Consider the following 22,486-nt stretch of genomic DNA (forward strand, 5'->3'; position numbering starts at 1 on the left):
GTGATTTAGAAGCCCCAGCGTTCCCCCCGGCCAGGGCTCAGGTGTCGAGCCTCTGAGCTGAAGTGCTCCACACACCTCATGCCAATGCGTACATGGGCCTGGCCAAATTATAATGATGGGAAGCCGGGTGAGGGCAATCAGGTGACCTTTGGCGTGTGGAAGCTGGGAGGCTGGCCATTATACAAGTGTCTGTTAATTCTGTGAATCAGGGCTGCCAGCCAATTAGCTTTGGGCTGTGTGTCTGTCCACCCTGTTTCCTGGGAGCCCCGGGGGTTGCTGGTAAGGAGAAGGGAGGAGATTCACCATTCTGGCTTTGGAGCTAGAAAGAGATGGGACATAGCCGTATATTCTGCTGAGTCCCAGGTGGTGGTGGTGTGATTTAAGTCATATTATTTTCCTTCCCCAATTCCTTTTTTTCCTTTTCCCTTAATTCTACTACTCTTACTTGTGTTTTTAAGTTTGTTCTTGTTAATAAACCCTGTTCTGTTTTTGAAAAAGGCTGTTAATTTCCTTCCTTGCCCCAATATTGCAGGGGGCTGCCTAACACTCCTCAATTAAAATTTGGCCCCTATAAGAAGTGAGTATAAAGGATGTCAGAGAAGTACAAGATTAGGGAAAAATGAACTAGTCACATAGTGAGACTGAGGAAACACTGTTGGCCAGATAATTTGTACCATTAGCATCCGTGCAATATCAAAAGAGCTAGAGTAAAATCCTCATTACTTTTGGTAGATATCCTGTGAAAAATTTACTGGAGGGCAGTTAGGTGGTGCAGTAGATAAAGCACTGGCCCTGGATTCAGGAGGACCTGAGTTCAAATCTGGCCTCAGACACATGACACTTACTTCCTTCTAGAAGCAGCTCAAGCACCACCTTCCACTTGAAGTCTTTACTGAGTTCTTCCCAGTTGCTAGTACTCACCCTTCCAAACCACCTTGAATTTAACAATACTGTAACCCCTGCACCTAGCATAATTCAACAACTGCTTGTTCATGGACTGAATGGAATACTGGTGCAAATCTCTCAGTCTAATGCAACATTCTGCTCACAAGAGACAATGAATGTGTGTTGAATTGAATTTGCCAAGAACAAAAACAAAATGAAAAGGGAAAAAAATGAGGAGCAAGAGGAAGAAAATGGAGGAGGAAGGAAGCAGGAGGAAGAATACAGATGAGGAAGAAAAAGGAAAAATGAATAAGGAAGAAAAGTGTGAAAAAGAAAAAGCTGAGAAAGTTTTCTATGGGGAAAGTTTGTGGAAGAAGGGGTTAGGGAACAGAGAGGCTTTGAGCTCAATAAAGACAATGTGTAAGCAACTTGTAGGGATTTGAAATTATGAAGATGAACCCAAAGAGAAACACTTGGGGGCAGCTAGGTGGCACAGTGGACAAGCACTGGCCCTGCATTCAGGAGGACCTGAGTTCAAATGCGGCCTCAGACACTTGACACTTACTAGCTGTGTGACCTTTGGCAAGTCACTTAACCCTCATTGCTCCGAAGAAAAAAAAAAGAAAAGAAAAGAAAAAAAAGAGAGAAAGAGAGAAACATTCATTGTTTAGCACTGAAGGAAAAGGCAGTTGCCAAAGTAAATAGATGAAATTTGAAGGCAAACCTAATTCTTCAGTAACTACCTCCTCATACCCAGATAAATCAACACTATTCTCCTAATGTCCCACTCCAGATCTGTCCACACATTCTACTGTGCCCTCTGAAATGCCTACTCCACAATTAACAAACTTTTTTCATCTTAAACAGAGTATGATCTACGCCAGAAACGTCAAACATGGGGCCTATACCAATTTAAAATATAATTAGCAAATATTTAACAAAATAAAATATATTTTAAAATAGAATAAAACATAGATAACATTACATTTTAAAACCAAGCCAATATTTGGCAGAGATCCTTATATGCAGATTGGTGCCTATCCTCAAGGAGCCTTTCCATGAACTGGAGGAGATTATCTTGTAATGGGGAAGGCAATGTGTAACTAGGTAAGAGTAGATGATGATAATTTGGAAGGAAAAGGCATTAGTAGTTTGAGGGTTTGGAGGAATAGGACCTGGAAAGGCCACCTAGAAAGAGGAATTTTAGCTGTATTTTGAGGGAAATCAGGGAAATTAAGAGGCGGAGGTGAAGGCTCAGGACATTAAAGACATGGCAATACCCATTAGACAGGCACTGAGACAGGAGATAAAGTATTGTGTATAAGGGGTAGCAACAGAATAGAGGGTCAAAAATTGGAAGACAATAATGAAAAAAAGTGGGAAACATTGGAGCCTTGCAGTTCCAGAATTTAAACTACATACTACAAAGTAGTAATCATCAAAACTATTTGGTACCTGTTAGAAAATTAAAAAGTAGATCAATGAAATAAATTAGGTACATAACATACAAAAGCATATACGGCACCTACCTAATAGTAAGAGCTTAAAAAATTAGTCTTCATTCATTCAAAGTCACATACTAGCACAGCATTCAATAAATCCAAAGAAACCTAAATTACTAGATTACATATAAAAATTTCTGGGAAAACTGGAAAGCAATTTGGCAAAAATTAGATTTAGACCAATATCTCACAGTATATACCAAAATAAGCTTCAAATAGAAACATGACTTAGATGGAAAAATTTATATCATAAACAAACTAGAGGAGCAAGGAAGCAGAGATGCTTTCCACACCTATTTATGCTAAAATTAAGAAAGAGGAATATACCAGAGGAATGTAAGAAAGGAATTTAGGGTAGGTGGCGCAGTGGATAAAGCACTGGCCCTGGATTCAGGAGTACCTGAGTTCAAACCCAGCCTCAGACACTTGACACTTACTAGCTGTGTGACCCTGGACAAGTCACTCAACCCCCATTGCCCCGCAAAAAAATAAATAAATAAATAAAATTGAAAGGAATTTAGGCTTATATACTATTGGAATAAGAAAGAGAATTTAGGGAATGAACAAAATAAAAGAATCTTTAAGAAGAGAATATGAAGGAAATAAGAAAAGTATAGCTTTCAAAACCACTAGAAGAATATGAATATGTATATGTATATGTGTGCATGTGCATACATATACATATACAAATACATATGAAGGAAAGAAAGTTTAAGCATGTTGAGAGGCTTGAGGGCAATTTTTTTTTAATTAGAAGGATATAAGAAACATCATGTGCTTATTTAATTGGGAACTAAAATAATAAAAATTGCAGTTTGGAATTTCCAGACTCTGAAGCAGGGGGAGAGGAATGCAAAGAAGTCTTCTGTCTCCCTCCCCATCCCCCACCCCCATCCCTAACCCTTGGGGCAAGCAAGAGGATGGGGACAAGAATTTGATAGAACTCTTTATTTAAAACTAAATAGAGGGAAATTATAGAGAGCTAGGAGGAAACTGATGGCAAAAGATTCTTTTTGAGATTTTAAATGTCACCATGTCCTCAAAACTAAATCAGAACAAGTTTAAAATTTATTCTACTATTTACATTAAGACAAAATATTTGAAAAATGCATGGATCAGAAAATCCTTTACCTGTCTGATCTTAAAATAAGTTACTTTAGTTTACCAATCTGTAATGTGGATAGTAATTATGCCTAATATTACCTCATAATTCATTGTATTAAAAATATTGTTAGAAGAGCAACTTCTTTTAAAATCTGGACTCTTCTGAGTTATAGAATAAATTGTTAAAAGAATGATGTAAATTGTTTAAAACTGTTCATTTAGAAATGCAATAGATATTAATATTTTACTGTGATTTGGTATAGCAGAAATCTCTGTAAGATGTCCTCATCTTTGTAATGCAGGGTTCTAAGATTTTTTTTTTTAAGTGAGGCAATTGGGGTTAAGTGACTTACCCAGGCTCACACAGCTAGTAAGTGTTAAGTGTCTGAGGCCAGATTTGAACTCAGGTCCTCCTGACTCCAGGGCTGGTGCTCTATCCACTGTGCTACCTAGCTGCCCCGTTCAAAGATCTTATAAGCCCTCCAAGTAGATTAAGGAATTTTAACAACAATGGTTTATAATATTTAAGCTCTGCATATTCTGAACTCACCCAATAATAAAAGTTACGACTTTATACTAGTAAAATCTTATATGTATTCCTGGTAATTTTACTATGAGATTCATTTATCTTATATGATATCATTTGGCCTATGCATGTTATCTTTTTTTTTATTGCTAATTGGTTCTTAAAATAAAATGTGTTTTGTACTAATGCCTTCTCAAACTATTAGGGTTGTGAATATCCATATGTGATAGGATAAATGATTTTTCAAATAAGATACTTTGGAAATGCATTTGACTAAATTCATATTTTGAGATTAGTGTTTTGTTTTAAATTCATGATATTATACATATTATTACTTTGTTTCTAAATTTTCTTGTATTTTAAGATCTGAGAAACCATTGTTTAAGAAATGCTATTTAGGGGCAGCTAGGTGGCGCAGTGGATAAAGCACCGGCCCTGGATTCAGGAGTACCTGAGTTCAAATCCAGCCTCAGACACTTACTAGCTGTGTGACCCTGGGCAAGTCATTTAACCCCCATTGCCCCGCAAAAAAAAAAAAAATGCTATTTAAGGGGATGTTAAGTAATTGAGGAATTAATCCTTTTTTATATGGGCACTGTGAAATTAATTATTAGAGGCTTATTAAGTGTTTAATTGGGCATATTTTAAAATGAAAGAATAACAATTGCTTACTTTGTGGAAAAGAAAAGGAGAGGGGGAAAAAGACCTTGTAAAACTCCTTATTTGTAAACCTTCCAAATTGAACAGAGTCATGAAACCTTATCAAACCTTGTGAAAAAAATTTGGGATTTTCTTTACTTAAAAGAACAGCATCCCTTTCCCTATTACTATTTTTTATTTATTTTTATTTTTTTAGTGAGGCAATTGGGGTTAAGTGACTTGCCCAGGGTCACACAGCTAGTAAGTATTAAGTGTCTGAGGCCGGATTTGAACTCAGGTACTCCTGACTCCAGGGCCGGTGCTCTATCCACTGCGCCATCTAGCTGGCCCCCTATTACTATTAATTCTTGGCTGAAGGGAAATTTTTAAAAGTTTATTTATAGTATAGAAGTACTTCATGTGATGATTTACAACTATAAAATTATAATGTTACACCTGGAATAGTATATACTGAAGTTATACCTTGAACCAACTCAGTCTAACAGGCTATGATCTTAAGGATTTAATTTTGAGAGGTTAATATATAATAACTTAGATGGCTATTAATGTGCAAATTACTGTCAATTTTTTCCTCTGAAAGATTCTTTTTGAATCAACTATCATGTTCACTGTCTACATAAATTTATAGAATGTCATTATTTTATTGATTGATTTTACACCAGGATATTTAAACTAGAGAAGTAGAATGAACAATAGAAATGTTCAGTGATTTTTTTGAAGGCCTGCTAAATTTTTATTTCAATAGCATGTTAGCAATAATAACTGTATCCAGTCATAAGTGTGATTAGTGAAACTTGTTACTTGAAGTAAAATCTTGTGGGACTGTTATCTGATATTACTCTAAGTTTTGATTTTAGGTATGATTGTCTGGTTGATTATTAAGTTAGTATTCAACCATTCGAAAATACCATAAACTGCTCAAAGGAAGTTCAGTCTGAGAACTGTCCAGGTAAATGAAATGTCTATATCTGGGAAAGGTCAAGGTAACAACCTTGGCATGGCCAAAGGTAGGACCATCCTGATTCCATTTCCATGTTGTGATACCACCCTTTTGAACAGGAATGTTCTCCACCTGGTTTCTCCTGAGCCTCACTATGAGACCTTATACATGTGGTAGAAATTTTCTATATGATTGTTTGTTAACTAAGACTCTTATCTGAAATTAAACAGAACTAAAGATGCTTTATCCTATTATAAATATGTTGAATCATTTTGTGCCCTTCAGCTTAGGCATGGAGGACTAGTATTGATACTGTTATAATTATATTCCTGCCCCTTCCTTTCATAGTAAATCTCTAACCAGGGCCAGTTAAAGTGGTGATTTTTTAAAAAATGAATCTTGTTATTGCAATACTTCATCACCTCTGTACTATACAGTTTTCAATCTGGAACTGTAATCAGATTCATATCCTAAACAATAAAGTAACTGATTATTTTGGTTTGGAATCTGCCTATTTATTGTCATATTCCTAGATAAGATATGGTCCTTGTAATATCTCAGAACGATTTGGGAATAGTTAGACAATGATGGACAAATTTATGGACCAAAATATATAACTGTTAATTAGTAAAGTCAAAATCAGAAAATTTTTCTGTTTCATGTTAAAAAAACAAACAAAAGAATTTCAGTGCAATCAGTTATATTAGAGGACAGTGACTTATGGACCATCTTGTACTACCTTAAAGGGAAACCCATTTTTACTTAGGTTTATTATTTAACTTGGGATTAACAAGTGCATGTGGCATGTCCTGAAGTGCAAACATGTTTTACTATAAGACAACTCATTTGATATTCATTGTTCTCTGTATACAATTTGAAATTAATTAATTCATTTACTTACACATCCCATCCCAGAACTTTTGCTACAATTGGAGTATAATTACCAATGTTTAAGTAAATTCATTTGTGTAATTGAGGTCATCTACTTACAAAGTATGTTCTTATGTAAGGATTTGATCCTTATCTGTCTCTATTACTCCTAATCAAGAAATTGGAATTAGAGTTCTAAATAAATTGGATTTATTAAAGTGGAAAAATAATCAGAGTAAAAAAATTTAGCAACAAGAGCAAATAATTATATGTGTAATTTAAAAGGTTTTCAGAAATGTAAAAGGTTTTATGAGTTTTGCTTTCTGTGGTATTTAGCTTTTGATTTTTCTCAGCTGCTATTCAACTTTCTTAAATATTTCAATGTAACAATTTCCTACCTCACATCACAGGAAATTAAATGGTGGCATTAATGCCAATTTAGACAAGCACTCAGCCCTATCTTACATATCTACTTTGGTAAATATTAATTTTTTAACTAGAAAGTCTCATTTTACAAGTCAGTTTCCTTAGATTTAAAAAAAAAAGATTCTTCAGTCTATTGTTGGCAGTGTTTATGTCAAGTACAGGGTTTAGATAAAGACAGAAACAGCAAGGGATATGTAAAAACTTAAATTTGCTGGTTTCAAGTGAACTCTGGGTTCCTAATTGATATTTTTCTTATAGCTCTATTGTTAAGATTAGAACCATAAGGTATGAGCTGTTTTAACTGATTACTGTATTGAATAAGTAAAATTTAAGAAGCTGTACTAAAGTGTATTGAAATTTGTTTTGCAAAAGATTTTAGCAGGAACATCTAAGAATCTACAAGGACTTAGAACCAAAGAAGCAAATCTTCTAGGGAGCAGCCCCCTTCAGAGCTTCCCTGAGAACAAAACTCATTCCAGAATGTGCAAGGTAAGATACTTCTGGAAGATCAGACAGTTACAAAGGACATCTGAGATTCAAGATGAAATGTGTTGATTAAATGAACATTGTAAGTGGGTTACTGGGATATTAGGAGGCTTGATATTGGTTAATGTTATTGATCATTATTATGTTACTTTGGCTTTTGTTATACTGTATGTACATTTGCTGAGTTTTCTCATTAGTTACTATGTTAAAGCCTGTTCTAACAATGTACTGGCAAAGCTTATGTTAGTGCATCCTACTAGTAATGATTATGTTAGAGATCTTATAGGATTTGTTTACAGATAAAAGATCTATGAGACATATCTGTCATTGATTTAATGGGGGAATTGAAATGATCAATATTGACTATCATTTTCTTACAGATCTTATTTACAGTTAAATGATTTTGTCTTGAAAATGCTTTAGTCATGGGTCTCTGTCTCTGAACTTAGTTCGGAATTCAGCTGGTCTGTAATGGGTTAAGTTTATTAATCCAATTCTATAGTTAATCATCATTCTATCTTTGTTTAAAGGAATTTAGCTAACCCTAGGGGATATGTTTTGCCATAAGGAGTCAGGCTTATTATCTTTACACCACCAAGCTATCCTTTAAGAATGTCTAGTCTAGGGGCAGCTAGGTGGCGCAGTGGATAGAGCACCGGCCCTGGAGTCAGGAGTACCTGGGTTCAAATCCGACCTCAGATGTTTAACACTTACTAGCTGTGTGACCCTGGGCAAGTCACTTAACCCCAATTGCCTCACTAAAAAAAAAAAAATTAAAAAATTAAAAAATTAAAAAATTAAGAATGTCTAGTCTATTGTCCAAAACATCTGTGCCATTATCTTTCAAGTAGAATGCTTCTTAATTAGGAGAGGAGAGGGTTGTTGCTAGCTTCTCATTACCAAACTTGCAACCAATCATATTGTTCCCTGTGCCTCAGCTAGTGTAACCAGTCATGTTACCTTTAACCACAAGATGTCATCTACCCTATTCTCTTCTTTGTTCTGTATTCCTCCAAACCTATAAAAAGGGGAGCTGTTCTTTTACTCAGGGTCTTTGGCATAAATTAAGGCAAGCCACTGACCCATCTTATTCTTAGGTTACCAGCCTTGATGACAAAATGTTATCTTGCTCAGAGAAATATGCCTCAATTTATATTTTTGTTAAATGTCATAGACAACTGCTATAGAGGACTGATGATAAATCATGTTTTCCACTTTCTAACAAAGATGAGATGGCCTTAAATTGTAGAAAAAGATAAACATTTTGAATATGTTTAATGTGTGGATTTGTTTTATTTGATTATGCTTATCAAACAGGAACTTTTTAAAGTTGGGGTGGGGATTTGGAGGGAAGGTCCCATAGTTCAATAGTGATGTTGATAAGAACAAAAGAAAAGAGGATCACTGAATTATTTACCAAAAAATGCACAGAAAAGAGACAATAATTCAGAGATACAGACAAGTGGGACTGTTGTAAAAATAAAATATTGGATGGCTTTTTAAAAAATCACGATGTAAATAATAGAGATTTATTGTTTCATATAAAATTCTCTTTCTATTCTTCATATATGGCAATGTTCATGTTTGTCAAATTCAGAATAGCAAAATTAAATTTTTTTTTTTGATGAGGCAGTTGGGGTTAAGTGACTTGCCCAGGGTCACACAGCTAGTAAGTGTTAAGTGTCTGAAGCCGGATTTGAACTCAGGTACTCCTGACTCCAGGGCCGGTGCTCTATCCACTGCGCCACCTAGCTGCCCTGCAAAATTAAATTTTTAAAGGTACTTAATGAGGTATTTGGGTGTGAATAAATTAACAAGTAGTTTTTAAAAGGCTAAATCTCTCTTTTTTTTTTTTTAGTGAGGCAATTGGGGTTAAGTGACTTGCCCAAGGTCACACAGCTAATAAGTGTTAAGTGTCTGAGGCCGGATTTGAACTCAGGTCCTCCTGACTCCAGGGCCGGTACTCTATCCACTGTGCCACCTAGCTGCCCCCAAAAGGCTAAATATCTCAATCATTATTGCAGGTAAGACTAATTTTTTTATCACTTGCAATGAGCAGGGTATATGTATTTCTGCCTCAGGAAAATAACTGTTACCTGTTCAAAATGAGTGTTCAAAATTCACTTGCTTTTGGAAGAGACAGTGATGGAACTTGAAGAATGAAGTTGCACAGTTTAGACCGATAGAGATAATGATTTCTAAAGGAAACTAAAAAAAAAGTGTTCATAAGGAAAAAAAAAAGGGGGGGGGGAATGGAACTTGACAATTGTTGGAAAATTGCCAGAAAATAGTCTCACTAATCTAATGCACTGTTAGTGGAGCTGTGAATTTCCAGCCATTCTGGAAAGCAATCTGGAACTATGCCCATAATCCTCATTCTCCTAGACCTTTCTGTAGCTTTTGTCATTCTTTCTCTCTAGATTTTCAGGACACTAATCTCTCCTGTTTTCCTCCTATCTGACCTCTCCTTTTCTGGATTCCCCCAGGTATCCCTCAGGGTTCTGTCCTGGGCCATCTTTTTTCCTTCTATGCTACTTCACTTGGTGATCTCCTCAACTCCCATTGATTTAATTGCAGTCTTTATGCTGATGATTCTGACATCTACCTTTCCTGCCCCAATCTTTTGGCTAATATCTGATCTCCCATCTCCAATTGCCTTTCTGACATCTCAAACTGGATGTCTAAATACGCTCTTAAACTTACTATGTCCAAACCAGTACAAATTATCTTTCCCCTTAAACCTCTCTCCTCCTCCTTTGCCCTACCCTCTTCCATTCCCTATTACTATAAGGATGAAATCATCCCCCATTCCCTCAGGCTTGCCACCTAGGAGACATCCTAGATTCCTCTCCAGTGGTTTTCAATTTCCTCCAGGAGAAAATATAAAATGCTTTGTTTGGCATTCAAAGCCTTTTATAACCTAGCTCCTATCTATTTTTTCAGTCACCTTACTCCCAAACTCATACTATTTAATCCAGTGACACTGGTTTCCAGTCTGCTTCAGGAACAAGATTCCATCTCTTAGCTCTGGGCATTTCTCTGCCCATCCCCCATGCCCATATGGGGTTGTGTAACTGAATGTGGGGGTTGCAAAATATTTGGCAACAGTAAGAGGTTATGTATATCTATTTTATATACCTATATACCGAGGTTCATGTAAAAATTTCTCTGGTGAAAAGGGGTCATGAGTGGAAAAAGTTTAAGAAGCCCTGTATTAGATGATGGTACTAATAGATGGATTAGCTATTGGCTCAATGACCAGATGCAAAGAACAGTCTTAATGGTTCAATGTCAATTTAGCAGGAAGTTTCTGTTAGTGCCCTAGGGATCTCTATTTGGTCTTATGCTCCTGTTCTGTTTGATACTTTATCAAATATTTGGGGAAAAGCATAGATGGCATGCTAATCCAGTTTTCTAGTGTCCCAAAGCTCAATGTGATACCTAATACACTTAATGAGAAAGTCAGAATCCAATAAGATGTTAATGGGGTAGAGCACTGGCCTGAATCTAAGAAGATGAAATTGAAGAGGAATAAATACATATTATATTTGGGTTTTTAAAAAATCAACTTCAGAAATACAGGATGGCATGGAGAGACATTCCAAAACTGGTGATAGTCTCTATACTTTGCCTTGATCACATATCTAGAATATTTTTTTCAGTTCTGGAAGCCACAGTTTAAAGGGATCTTGATAAATTGGAGAGAATCCATAGCAAGACAACCAGAATGAACCAAAATGAATCCATTTCCTAGGAACATTAGATGGGACTTGGGTTCAGGTCATGACCTGACTCTGAGCAACTCACTCAACCAATCTGGGCCTCAATTCATTTGTAAAATGAAGGACTTTCCAGGTCTAGAGCTATGACCCTAGACCTTAGAGCAGATGAGATCACCTCAGAGAGATTAAGATGTAAATCTCAGCTCCAGAAAATATTTGGTCAACAAATATTCCTCAAAGAGGGAGGGGCAAAAGAAGGGAGGGCAGATTGGAGGAGGGGACAGTCAGAAGCAAATCCCTTTTGAAGAGGGATAGGGTGAAAGAAGATAGATAATAGAGTAAATATCATGGAGAAGGGAATAAGATGGAGGGAAACAGTTAATAGTAATTGTGAAAAAGAAAAAAGGGGGAAAATTGTACAAAAATATTTATAGCAACTCTTTGTGGTGGCTAAAAACTGGAAATCAAAGGAATGTCCATCAATTGGGGAATGACTCAAGAAGATGTGGTATATGATTGTAATGGGATATTATTGTGCTATAAGAAATGACAAGCAGGATGATTCCAGAAAAATCTGGAAAGACTCAAAGGAACTGATGTATAGTGAAGTGAGCAGATTTGGGAGGACACTGTGCACAGTGACAGCAGAACTGTTTGATGAAGAACTGTGAATGACTTAACTACTCTCAGCAATACAATGATCCAAGACAATCCCATGGGGCTAATGATGAAGCATACTATCCACTCCCAGAGAAAGAACTGATATTGATTGAACACAGACAGACTAAAAAAAAAAAAGCACTTGTGGATTGTACATATATAACCTATATCAGATTGGTTGTTGTCTTGTGGAGGAAGGAGGAAAGGGAAGGAGGGAGAAAAATTTGGAACTCTAAATTTTATGAAAATGAATGTTGAAAACTACCTTTACATGTAACTGGAAAAAAATAAAATAAATGTTTGTTGAAAGTCAAACAAAAGGGGGCAGCCAGATGGCTCAGTGGTTAAAGAGCTGGCCTTGGATTCAAGAGTACCTGAGTTCAAATCCGGCCTCAGACACTTGACACTTACTAACTGTGTGACCCTGGGCAAGTCACTTAACCCCCATTGCCCCAGCCCTCCCCCAAAAAAAAAGAAGAAGAAAAAGGAAAGTAAAACAAACAAAAACAAACAAACAAACAAACCAACCCAAATACTCCTTGAGCATCTTAGCCTGAAGAAGAGAACTTTTCTGGGGACATATCATCATCAATTATCTGAAGGGGTTGTCATGTGGAAGTAGGATTAGATTTGTTATGTTTGGCCCTAAAGGATAGTACCAGGAAGGAGCAAGAGATGGACTTTGTAAATAGGGAACTTTAGACTTGATTTTAGGAAACCTACACAGCTTTATAATCAACAGCTATCCAAAAGTATAATGGCCTCAGGAAACGGTGAATTTCCCCTCATTGAATGTCAAGAAGAATCTGGATGATTACTTATGTATATTGAAGAGGATATCCTTTTTTTTGGGAGGGGACGGATGAGTTGAAGGGCTGCTGAGTTCCTCTCCAATTCTAAAATTCTCTGAGGAAGAAATAAGACATGAGGAGAAGAATGGAGAAGAGAAAAAGAGGGAGAAAGGGGGAAGAGGACAGGAGAAAGGGGGGGGGTGAAAGAGATAAGAAAATAGTAAGGGGGAAGAGAGAAATGTAAGGAGGGGAAGGAAAAAGAGAACAGGGAAAAGGAGAAAGAGGGATGGAAAATATGAAGGAGAGGAAATAGGTAGGAGAAAAGGAAGGGCTAAAGGGAAGGAGAAGGGGGGAAGCAGAAGGGAGAGAGAAAAAGGAGGAGGAGGTCAAGGGAGAGAAAGGAAAGGGAAGTATATGGGGAGGAGGAAAAAAGTTGAAGTGGGAGAAAAGAGTGAGAGGGAGAAAAAGGAGGAGAAAAGACAAAGGAGGGAGGAAAAAGGCAAGAGAAAAGGGGGAGGTGGTGGAAGGAGAGAAAGTGAAAAGAGAAAAAGAAAAGGGAGGAGGCCTCAAAAAACAAATACAAAAAACAAAACAAAACAAAAAAAGAGAGTAGGATAAAAGGTAAAAGAGGGAAGAATGGGAAGGAGTGGCAGGTGAAAAGAGTGGAAGGAGGACGACCTGGGGAGGCGTGGCAGTAGCATGGCCCGCAGCTAGGCCAGGCTGAGTAGCTCCCGCCCTCTTCCACAGGCCGGCGGCCTTCTCTCGGGTTTCTGGACATTGCTCCGGGCCTCTCTCTCGATGGTCCGGCTTGTTGCCAGGCGGAGAAAGGCGGTGGCCTCTTTCCTCCCAGGGTGCGGGTGGACCTACCTGCGACGCGCCCGTAGCGGGACTGGGGCTCGGGGAGGCTGCAGCTGGGCCCGGGCGGTGGCGGGGTGTGGTTCAGCCTTCCTCTAGGCCGCCGGACGTATGAGCGCTTTGGCCACATGGCGGGTTCTGGGGCGGCTCGGGCCGGGACCAAGCGGGAGTCTCAGCTGCCTCCAGTGCGGGGGCGAGGCTTGGATCCTGCCAAGGCTTGGGAGGGGCCGCCTGGAACTCGCCCTAAGGGCCCAGCTGCCCACCCACCTCCTCAGCACCTGCCTCCACCACCCCAGGTCCAGGCTGGGCCTTTTCCCCCTCTGCTCCCCCAGCCCCTTCATCCATCCTCAGGGAGTTCCAGGAGGCGCCTTCGTCCCTGGCCAGGCAGCTACTGGCACTTCACACCTCGGGACAGCCAACAGAAATGGGGCTGGCCGGCAAAGAGGGCGAGGGTAGGGTGAAAATTAATTGATTTTTGACTTGGTTGTGTGGGTCTGAGATGCCCGCGGGACTTCTGGGTGGAAAGGTCTAACATAGGTAGGGAACAGCTGATGTTCAACACAAGTTAGGGCAGGATTCAATTCCATGCTACCTCTATTTACTACAAGCCTAGTATATGCAGAGCACTGCTGGAGAAGGATTTTGGAGTCAACGGCAATGAGATGATCATTAAACACACCAGAGTTGAGCAGAGAACCAAGGGAGAGGATACAGGAAGAGAAAAGATGAGGGTCTGGAAAAGAAACTTGGGAGATAGCCATGCAGAGTCTGAAATAGATGATCAAGCAAATTAGACTGGGAAAGGAGTGGTAGAGTAGTGGATGTGGACACTGGCATTTCTGAATGAGTAACTAAGGGTATATAACTGAGGAAATTTAATTTACTATATTATACTCTTCCGTAATTCATCCTTTCTTTCCCTAATTTTATCTGACCCCACTTCTTAATCTAGCTCACTAGGCAGTTACTAAAGGACTTGATCTAGTAATGGGATCACTTTGAGGCAGTAATGCATCTGCTCTTTAACCAGCTTGGGCTGGGCCCCACCTGAATGGGACCCTTGCTTATGTTTGTTCATAAACAGAAAACCATCTTGAGCTTTGCCCTCCACATGGGTCAGCTCTACAATCTTTTCCTTTTCAAAGTTGGGGGTAACTTGGTCTTCAAGGGAAGCCCAAGCAGGTATGGGTGGGTGAGGACTTGATGCAGGTGTTTTTTATTTTTCTAGCTGAGATTGTTAGAGATAATGAGCATTCCTTATCTGTCTGAGCAGCTAGGTAGTGCAGTGGATAGAGTGCCAGGCCTGGATTCAGGAAGACTCATCTTCCTGAATTAAAATCTGGACTCAGACACTTACTAGCTTTGTGATTATGGGGAAATCATTTAATCCTGTTTGCTAAAAAAGAAAAAAAAATCCTGTTTGCTTCAGTTTCCTCATCTGGAGCTGGAGAAAGAAATGGCAAATTGCTCCAGTAGCTTTGCCAAGAAAACCCCAAATGGGTCCAGAAACTGTCAGACGTGACTGGAAACTATTGAACAACAAAAAGTGTCACAGAAGGGTGTAATCTGCCACACCTGAAGTCCAGCCCACTTGGGGGGGAGGGGCACCAACAACAGATTAATCCTATCACTGGAGATTATTCCCACCTCCCAATTTGAAGCAATAGGGAGGAGCTCAACCCACTTCATTAAAATATATACCGATGGGGATTGTCTAATGATGTACTGTCAGGCCAATCAGAAGGGAGACACACCTAGGTTTAAAAGACCCTGTCTGTCCTCATTGGGTTTCTGGTCATCAGGAGAAAGGCTATTGACCCAATCTATTGGCTACTGTTGTCTTAACTGATAAATTGAACATGTCTAGGACCTTGGCTTTTGCTGAGGTGCCAATGTGACCATTTTAGTAACTAAATACTCGACATTGTTATTAAAATATTTTGCCTTGGAGAAAACTGTACTTCAGGATCATATCTACTAGCTACTAGCTAACACTTATATAGATTTAATATATGCCAGGCACTGTGCTAAATGGCTTACAATTATTATCTCATTTGATCCTCACACCTGGGATTAGGTAATATTATTAATCCCCATTTTACAGAGGAGGAAACTGAGGCAAACAGGTTAAGTGGCTTGGCCAAAGTCACACATCTAGTAAGTTTCTGAGACTGTATTTTAACTCAAGTCTTCTGACTAGTGGCCTGGAGTTCTGTGCTACCTACCTTAGTTTTCTCATTTGTAAAATTTGAATCATAATGCCAGTAGACCTACCTTATAGAATGGTTGTAAGGAGATATATGTGGAAAACTTTGCAAAATCATAAAGTTCTATATAAATCTCAGAGGACAAATGTCCAAAAAGAATGGGGTCAGTTGCAGCAGGGATGAGTAAAAAGGATGAGAACTGGCAAGTTTGACATAAAATAAATTGTTGGTAACTTTGCAAAGAATAGTTTGAAAATAAGGATAGTGTAAAAAATTAGGTCTTAAGTGGTTGAGAGATTAGTGAGAAAGGAAAGAAGTAGGAGCAGTGAATGCAAATTGTTAAAAGTTTGGCAATGAAAGGGTAGAGATAACTAAGAAAATAATTTGAGGAGGTGTTAAGGCCATAAGAATTTTGTTTTTTTTTTGGTTATTGTTTTAATTTCCCTTTGTTAAATAGAAATACTGTTGACTTTTGAGGATTTAATTGGAGGCTGCAACTTTGCTGAAGTTATTATCCCAATAAATATCTTTGCTGATTCCCTAGGATTTTTCTATTGTTATTGTTGTTCAGTCATTCAGTTATGTTTGACTCTTTGTGACCCCATAGACCATAGCACGCCAGGCCCTTCTCTCCTCCACTATCTTCAGAAGTCTGTCCGAGTTCATGTTCAGTGTTTCCGTGACACTATCTATCCATCTCATCCTCTGCTGTCCCTTTTTCCTTTTACCTTCAATCTTTCCCAACATCAAGGTCTTTTCCATTTTCTCATTGTATATGTGGCAAAAGTATTTAAGCTTTAGCTTCAGTATTTGGCCTTTCAGTGAATAGTCTAAATTAATTTCTTCAAGTATTGACTGATTTAATTTCCTTGCTGTCCAACAGGCTGAAAAGTCTTCTCCAGCACCACAATTCTGTGGCCCTCAGCTTTCCTTACAAGCCAAGTCTCACAACCATACATTGCTACTGGAAAAAAACATAGCTTTGACTGTTCAGACCTTTGTTAGCAAGGTGATACCTCTGCTTTTTTTAGTATGTTGTACACATTTGCCATACCTTTCCTTCCAAGAATCAAGTATCTTTTAATTCTGTGGCTGTAGTCACCATCTACAGTGATCTTTGGGTCCAAGAATATTATATCTGACACTGCTTCCATTATTTCTTCCTCTGTGTGCCAGGAAGTGATGGACCAATTGCCAAGAGCTTAGTTTTGTTTTTTTGTTTGTTTGTTTTTTTAATGTTAAGCTTCAAGCCAGCTTTTACACTCTCCTCTTTCACCCTCATCAAAAGGCTTCTTAATTCTTCACTTTCTACCATCAGAGTGGTATCAAATGTATATCTGGAATTGTTGTTTTCTCCCAGTACCCTTAATTTGATTTATCCAACCTGGTATTTCACATGATGTATTCTGCATATGTTAAGTAAAAAAGGTAACATACAGTCTTGTCATGCTCCTTTTCCAGTCTTAAAGCAACCAGTTGTTCCATGTTTGGTTCTAACTGTTGCTTCTTGAACTGCATACAGGTTCTTCAGGAGACAAGTAAGATGTACTCGCAACTCTTTGGGAACTTGCCACATTTTGTTGTGATCCACATAGTCAAAGGCTTTATTATACTCAATGAAGCAGAAGTTGGAAGTTTTTTCTGGAACTCCTTTGCCTTCTTCATAATCCAGTGACTGTTGGGTAATATGATCTCTAGTTCCCCTGCCTCTTCAAAAACCAGCCTACTGTTCTGGTAAATCTTTCTTCACATATTGCTGAAGCCTAGCTTGCAGAATCTTAAGCATAACCTTTCTGGCATTCAAAATGAGCTCAATTGCCTTGTCGTGGTGGAATAGAGTTGCAAAGCTCAATGAAACTATGACATATATTATGCATGGTTATCCAAGATGGATAGATCATAATGGAAAGTTCTGACAAGAGGCAATCCATTGGAAAAGGAAATGGCAAACCACTCTAGTATCTATGCCAATAAATGGACAGTATTAAAGTGATAAAAGAGGTGACATTGGAAGATGAGCCCCTCAGGTCGGTCTGAAGGTGTCCAATATGCTATTGGAGAAGTGTGGAAGATAACTACTAAGTAGTAGCTCCAGTACTAATGAAGCAGCTAGTCCAAAGCTGAAAGGAAGCTCAGCAGCAGATGGATCTGGTGACAGAAGAAGTTTGATGCCTTAAAGATCCATATTGCACAGGAACCTGGAATGTAAGATCTGTGAACCAAGGTAAGCTGGATGTGGTTAAACATATTGTAAACCATAATGTGATGAACAGGTAAGAGAGTTGTATCTCCTATTTACCAGTTTTCTTGCTTTTAACTTTTTCTTTTCTTACTGTTATTGCTAGCATTTTCAGAACTTTATACAGTTCTGGGAAAAAATAGTGGGGAAAGTAGACAACCTTACTTTATTGTATTTATTTAGAAAGGTTCTATTATATTCTCATTGCATATTCATATGCAATGATTTTAGTTTCAGAGAGATACATTGTACTGTACTTTGTGGTTTTTTGTTTTGTTTTTAGCATAAACGAGTGTTCCTCTTTGCCAAAGGCTTTTTATGCATCTATTGAAAAAATAATGTGATTTTGGATTTTTAAAAATATGATGAATTAAGTTGACTTCTTCCTGATATTGAACAATCTTTGAATGCCTGGTATAAATCCAACCTCTTCATGATGATTTCTTGGATGAATTACTGTGGTCTGTTTGACAGGCTTTTATTTAAAATTTTTCAATCGACACTCATTTAATGATATTGGTTTATAGTTCTCCCGAGCTTTATTCTTTGTCACATTAAAGGAATCTGATGGGTGCATTCTTTCTCAGTTTTTGAGAATAATTTGGGTAGTATTGGACCTAATTGTTTTTTAGGAGCTTAATCGAATTCTCCTGTGAATCCCTCATGACCTGTTCTACCTAACCCCTTAGTGATTCGCTTACAGCTAGTTCTATTTCCTTTTCTGGGTTGGATTATTTAAGAACTCTATTTAATTTTCTTTTAATTTGGGTAGTTTGTTTTTGAAGGCATTATTCTATCTCTTTTGTGTTTTCAGTTTTGTTAGTACATGTCTGTGTACAGGTACTAATTATTTTTGTTTTTTTTCTGGTTTTGTTGTGATTTCACCTTGTTTATTTACTGTTTATTGATTTGATTTTCTGTCCTCTTTTTATTCAGATTGTTTTATCAACTTTTTTTAGTCTTTTTAAAAGAACCAATATTTCATTTTATTGATCATTTCTATAGTTTTTTGCTTTCAGTTTATCTCTAATTTTTAATACCTTCTCTTTTTTGCCCATTTTGGATTTATTTACTTTTACATTTTTTAAAGTTCATGTTCAGTTTAGAAATCCTTTCCTTTTATATTTTGTTGATGTATGTTTGTTAGGGATGTTATCCCCCTGCCCCAGGATTGCTTTATTTGAATTACTGAAATTTTGGTATATTCATTTTCCTTTTCTTTCATATAAATACTAATTGTTTCTTTCATTTTTTTTTTTACCTAATCATTACTTAGAATTTCATTATTAAGTCTCTATTTGGGTCTGTGTATTTTATTGGTGCTTCCTAAATTGATTACTATTCTAATTGTGTTCAACTATATACAGTATGTATTTTATATTTTGCCCTTCATATTTGTTTGGAATATTTCTGTGACTTAATGCCTGGTGAGTTTTTGTTTTTTTTTTTAAGTTTTATGTGATGCTGAGAAATAACAACAAGAATTTTAAAAGAACATTAAGATTTGCAAAACATTTTGCAGATTTCTCATTTTATCCTCACAACAACCTTGAGGAGGAGATACTATTGTTTTCCACATTTTACAAATGAGGAATCTGAGTCAGAAAGAGTTTGTGATTTGTCCATAGTCAGACAGCTAGTAAGTGTCTGAGGCTGGATTTGAATGTGTCTTCTTAAGTCTAGGTCCAGTGCTCTAGTCACTACACTACCTAACTAAGGAATACATGTATTCTTTTGCAGTTCTATTAAGGAGATACTATAAGTCTTTTAGCTCTGGTTTCTCTGGCAATATATTAAATTCTATTTTTTCCTTTTGTTTATCTTTGTTAAGACATAATCTAAAACACTGAAAAAGGGACATTGAAATCTCCTACCTCTATTGGATTATTTTCTGTCTTAGTTAATTTTTCCTTTATAAATTTATATACCAAGGCATTTGAAGCATAGTAATTTAATATTGATATTGGTTTGTTGTACATGGATCCTTTTAGTATAAAGTTTTTTCCTTGTTTATCCCTTTTTGTTTTGTGAATATTGGCTTTTGCTTTGTCTAATAGAATGATTTTACCTCCTGCTTTTTTGGATTCATTTGATCCATAATAATTTCTTTTTCCTGTCTCTCATTTTTATTTTGTGTATGTATTTGAATTTAGGTGTGTTTCTTTTAAATCACATATTGAGAAATGTTTTCTTATTAATTTTGACACTATTTTTTATTCTGTTGGATTAATTGATCGATCATTTACATTCAAACTTTTGGGTTAGATTTATATATTTCTATATTTGTCTCAGATAAATGGTTCCCCTCAAAAAAAAAATTAGGATCCCCCCTTCCCCTGGAAAAACTGTCACTATTTTTCATTTTATTGTTCTTTCGCATTCAAAGCTGAGAGTTAGGTTTATATTTGTTTCTTTTTCTTTTTCTTTTTGCAGGGCAGTTAAGTGACTTGCCCAGGGTCACACAGCTAGTAAGTGTCAAGTGTCTGAGGCCTGATTTGAACTCAGGTACTCCTGAATCCAGGGCCGGTGCTCTATCCACTGTGCCACCTAGCTGCCCTATATTTGTTTCTGATAATTTTCCCTGATAATTTCCCCTCAATTAGGGTTTTTCTCTTTCCTCCTCCTTAAACACTGACAGACTGACTAATTATCTCTTTACTTATTTCAGCTTAATCTACTTTAAAGCAACCCTATGCCCATCTGGTCTCTTATCCTTACCCTTAAAGCCCCTTGCCTACTTCCCTTTTCATTTGTTTACATTTTCCCTAGTTTTTGCTCAACTTATTAGTTCCTTTTTCTTTCTTCTTTTTATCTAGTTATTTAATTCTTCCAATTTTTTCCTCTTTATTAAATACTCAAGTAAATTCCCTTTCCTTTCCTCCCCTTCAATTTGTTTTATTCATTAGCTTTTAAAATTTCATTTTGACTTTTTTCTAAAAATGATTCTTTTCCTTCATTATTTGTCTTCATTTTCTGTTTACTCTAGAGTCTTTTTAAAAATTCATGACCCTCATACTTATTTAGTCCTTCTTTATTCTCTGTATTCCTTATGAAATTAAAGCTTCTAAGTACCTATTTTGTGTTCACTCTTTTAGTTTCTTTGATGTTGCAGTTTACTTTTAGCTTTTATCCTCCCTATGGTATTCCCCCCTGCTCCCCCCCACCCCCTGCCTTATATGCCATGAAATTTCCTCCCTGGGTCCATGTCTTTCTGCTCTGGATGTGACTTGTGCCCAGAACCTCCTGTTCCCCTTTTCCTGAACCACCAAAGCCCTGCAGGTCCACATCTTCCTTAACAGAACATTTCTTTCCTCCATGGGAATGTTTGAGTGGTGCCCCCTTCACCCTGCTTTTCTCCCTCTGTTTAAATGCAGCCCTTTGCCTCCTCCCTGATTGTCCTGTAGGCCCTTTTTTCCCCCCTGAGAGTTATTTTCCCTTCTTGTTAACCTTTGACTTGATTAGAGTTTATCATATTCTCCTCTATTTCTTCCTTTCCTCTTTCCTTTTATGTGTCCTCCCATTAATAACTTAGTACCACAAAACCATAGATTCACCTGTAGGCAGGGTGTTGTAAGATTTTTTTTTTTTTTTTTAGTGAGGCAACTGGGGTTAAGTGACTTGCCCAAGGTCACACAGCTAGTAAGTGCTAAGTGTGTGAGGCCGGATTTGAACTCGGGTACTCCTGACTCCAGGGCCGGTGCTCTATCCACTGCACCACCTAGCTGCCCCAGGGTGTTGTAAGATTTTGTCCATGATGTTTCAGGATTCTTTCCACCATCTCTTTGCCTTCTTGCTTTCAGCCTTATCTTCCTGTATCTTTTTAGAAAGAAATCTCTTTTAATGGGTTCTCTGTGATTACTTTGTTGTCATTGTCCTTGATTGATATATTTCTTTGTATACCTTTCTTGTATTTTCTGTTGTAAGGGGCATTTGAAAAGCAAATTAAGGTTTGGTTTTCTTCCTAGGAATGCTTTGAATGCCTTTTCTATAATTGAACAACTATCGTTTTTCATTGATGATTAGACTCATTTTTGTAGGATATGTCAGTTGAGGTTTCATATCTTCTGAACACAGTATTCTGTTCATTCCTTTTTTTCTGGTGGGTGCAAAGTAGGCTTGTGTTATTAGAATTTCCTTTCCTTCATATGTGAAGATTTTTCTCTTAGTAAATTGCAGAATTTATTGTTTGTCATTGCAATTGTTCACTTTGATCACTATATATGTCTTGAAGTTGGCAACATAGGATTTTTTTTTTCCTAAAGGCAATCCAGGATTTTTTTCAATTGGCATTTTGTTTTCTGTATTCAGAAGTTCTTGGCAGTTTTCTTATATTATTTCTTTCTTTATTGTGTTAAAGATTTTTTATTCACTGTGGTCTTCTGGGATACCTGTAACAAGTAGTTTTTACAATCTTTGAGATCCTGTTGTTTTGATTTTTGTTTCTCTTTTTAAACATTTTCCTTTACTTCTGTGTATTTGAATTTCCAACCAGTTGTTCTCTCTTGCGTTTCTTTGGAGAGACTTACCACGTAAGGATCAAATATTTTTATTCTGCTAGTTATTTCTGCTGTGTAAATCATGACTTCTACTTGAATAGTTCTTATTTCTCTTTA

At 37.2% G+C, this 22,486-nt stretch overlaps 1 protein-coding gene across 1 annotated transcript in view; it reads right to left on the reverse strand.

Annotated features, from left to right (window-relative positions):
- Positions 1 to 13,557, reverse strand: part of MEIKIN (meiotic kinetochore factor) — a 145,036-nt gene extending 131,479 nt beyond the window's left edge. The window contains exon 1 of the mRNA XM_043980669.1: positions 13,251 to 13,557. Within this exon, the coding sequence (XP_043836604.1) occupies positions 13,251 to 13,557 (307 nt within the window). The remainder of the gene's footprint in view (positions 1 to 13,250) is intronic.
- Between the last annotated feature and the right edge of the window lie 8,929 nt (positions 13,558 to 22,486).

The sequence above is a fragment of the Dromiciops gliroides genome, chromosome 2 (genome assembly GCF_019393635.1).
Source record: "Dromiciops gliroides isolate mDroGli1 chromosome 2, mDroGli1.pri, whole genome shotgun sequence".
In the NCBI taxonomy this organism is placed as follows: domain Eukaryota; kingdom Metazoa; phylum Chordata; class Mammalia; order Microbiotheria; family Microbiotheriidae; genus Dromiciops; species Dromiciops gliroides.